The 2,312-nt window shown below is 42.0% G+C and overlaps 1 protein-coding gene across 2 annotated transcripts in view; it reads right to left on the bottom strand.

Moving 5' to 3' along the window:
* top2b (DNA topoisomerase II beta) overlaps positions 1 to 2,312 on the bottom strand; it is a 36,018-nt gene that overhangs the window by 26,642 nt on the left and 7,064 nt on the right. For both annotated transcript variants that reach the window (XM_032522286.1, XM_032522287.1), the window contains exons 6-7: positions 1,959 to 2,056; positions 561 to 773 (exon numbers count right to left, since the gene is read on the bottom strand). In XM_032522286.1, the coding sequence (XP_032378177.1) occupies positions 561 to 773; positions 1,959 to 2,056 (311 nt within the window). The remainder of the gene's footprint in view (positions 1 to 560; positions 774 to 1,958; positions 2,057 to 2,312) is intronic.

Here is a 2,312-nt window from a genome sequence, read left to right as displayed (position 1 = left end):
ACCTGGTCCTCACATCTCTGCAGGGTAAATCCAGACAGCTAGCTAGACTATCTATCCAATCTGATTTTTTCTGTTGACGAATAAAAACTACTTCTGAACGTACACATGTTCCACCAAAACAAATTCCTTCCCGATGCTGTTTAACAGATGCACAGTGGCACCGTCCGGTGCTTAGCCCCACCCATGACGATTGTGATTGGTTTAAAGAAATGCCAAAAACCAGAGCACGTTTTTTCCTATCCCAGAATGTTGTGTGGACTACCCAGACCTTCGAGACTACACTGACAGTGGCTTAACAGCAAATAAAAAAACAGCAAAGTAGAAGCAACTGGAATTAACTAAAGGGTGTGAACAGTATTTGTGTTAACATGAGAGAAACTCAGTACTCCCTTATGAAAACTGCATTGGCATTCGAACCATTACCTTTTCATGTCTGTTACAGCTGGAACTAACAGTGGTCAAATCCCATATAAGTTCACCCTAAACACAAACTTTAAACCCAGTACAGTACACCAAAGAAAAATAATAGGCAATGAGATGGAAACGAGAAAGAGACTTACTGGTACTTTTTTCCCGTTCAGCGTGACTTTGACCCCCCTGCAGGAGCCGGCTACATCATATGCTCTGCGGGTAAGGAGTGCTACAATATCTTTGTCCAGTTTGTCCATCTTGAATTTGGACAGGTCTGGCTGGAACGTCACACAGGTGAAATCGTCCCCATCAAAGAACTTGATCTTGGGGTCCGAGGTCTTGTTCATGTTGTTCTGCCACGTCTGAGGACAGTAAAAAAAACATGGTAACATACATGTAATTGCCTAAAGAAAGTCGTTATATCCACTTCTACATTATTTTATAACATAAAAATGTAATCAACTCTTTTAAACAGGGGAACTTCATTATCTTCTTCAACTCAGACCACCCTTACTGTACAAAGTGCTTTTAGTAGAGCTGCTAAACGACTTATTTACAAGAAACTTAAAAGTGCATTTCTGGTAAGCGTATTAAGATTTAAAGTGGTGCTTTTGCACGATTCTTTGTGTAGAAACTCAGTTTTACAGATCTGTCAATTAAATCAACTAACCTACAACAAAACTGTGTAAGTAATTTCTTTAATCGAGGACAGCCCTAGCAATTAGTCCCTCTCCCAAACATCCGTGCTATGAAACACCTGGTGACTTAACGATTGTACCCATATAGCCCTGGAGGGTGCAACTACAAAAGGTGATAATATACACAACCTTACCTCAGATATGACCACATGTCAAAACCCTATAAAACAACAATTACTAAATTCAAATATCAAGTGACAATGGAAAAGATGTGATACTCTGCTACAATAAGATCAAATCAGTCATTAATGTCTGTAACACATAGGACCATACCCTAGGGGTGAGTACAATTAAATTGAAGATGTAGAGCACAATGGCAGCTTCTACAGCTTGTAATCACAACGATGTGCTTCTTCCAGGAATCTGCATTTACTGTATTACAGTACAAGGCAGGTAAAAATGCTGTTCTTTTCACAAAAACAAAGTGGACAATTTCAGATTGAGGAAGATGATGAAAACTAAAACATTAATTAAAGCCACGCACGGCGTGGCAGGCAGACACAGCCAGACAAATGCTATGTGGAGCGCAGCTGACTTGTGTTGGTCGCACGGTTCCAGGAAAGTGGCAACACGTGTCGTCAACAATGCACAAAACATCAAGGCTGAGCGACCGGTGTAAGTCCGCAGCTGTCCGCGGAGGGGGAAGTATGTCTGAGCCTCCCGAACCGATGCACTGGCACTCCGTTGCCTGCTCGGGGGTTAATGATCGGTTAACGAGGGTCGGCTTTCGGTCACAAAAAGAGATCTAAATTAGCAGACTTAGTCTTAATTTAAAATCAATACAGACCAAGAACAGTTGACCCATGTATAGTTGACCCAAATCATATTTAACAGAAGAGACATCCTCACCTGTTTGAAACTGTGTCTGTATTCCTTGCAGGCAGTTTCTACTGTGAACTTGGTACTGAAGATGTTACAGAGTTTAGCACCGTAGCCATTCCTTCCACCTGTGGACAGACAGTTAGCATTACAGACAGCAGTTAGCATCACAGACAGCATCACAGTTAGAATTGCAGACAGCATCAGAGAAAGCAGTTAGCATCACAAACAGTTAGCATCGCAGACAGCAGTTAGCACAACATACACCAATAAATATTACAGACAACAGATAGCACCACAGACCAGCAGATAGCATCGCAAACCAACAGATGGCAACGCAGACCAGCAGATAGCATCGCAGACCAGCAGATAGCATCGCAGACC

Source organism: Etheostoma spectabile, chromosome 8 (assembly GCF_008692095.1).
Source record: "Etheostoma spectabile isolate EspeVRDwgs_2016 chromosome 8, UIUC_Espe_1.0, whole genome shotgun sequence".
NCBI lineage: Eukaryota > Metazoa > Chordata > Actinopteri > Perciformes > Percidae > Etheostoma > Etheostoma spectabile.
The sequence above is the reverse complement of the archived record's forward strand: the minus strand, read 5'-3'. Positions and strand labels throughout refer to the sequence as shown.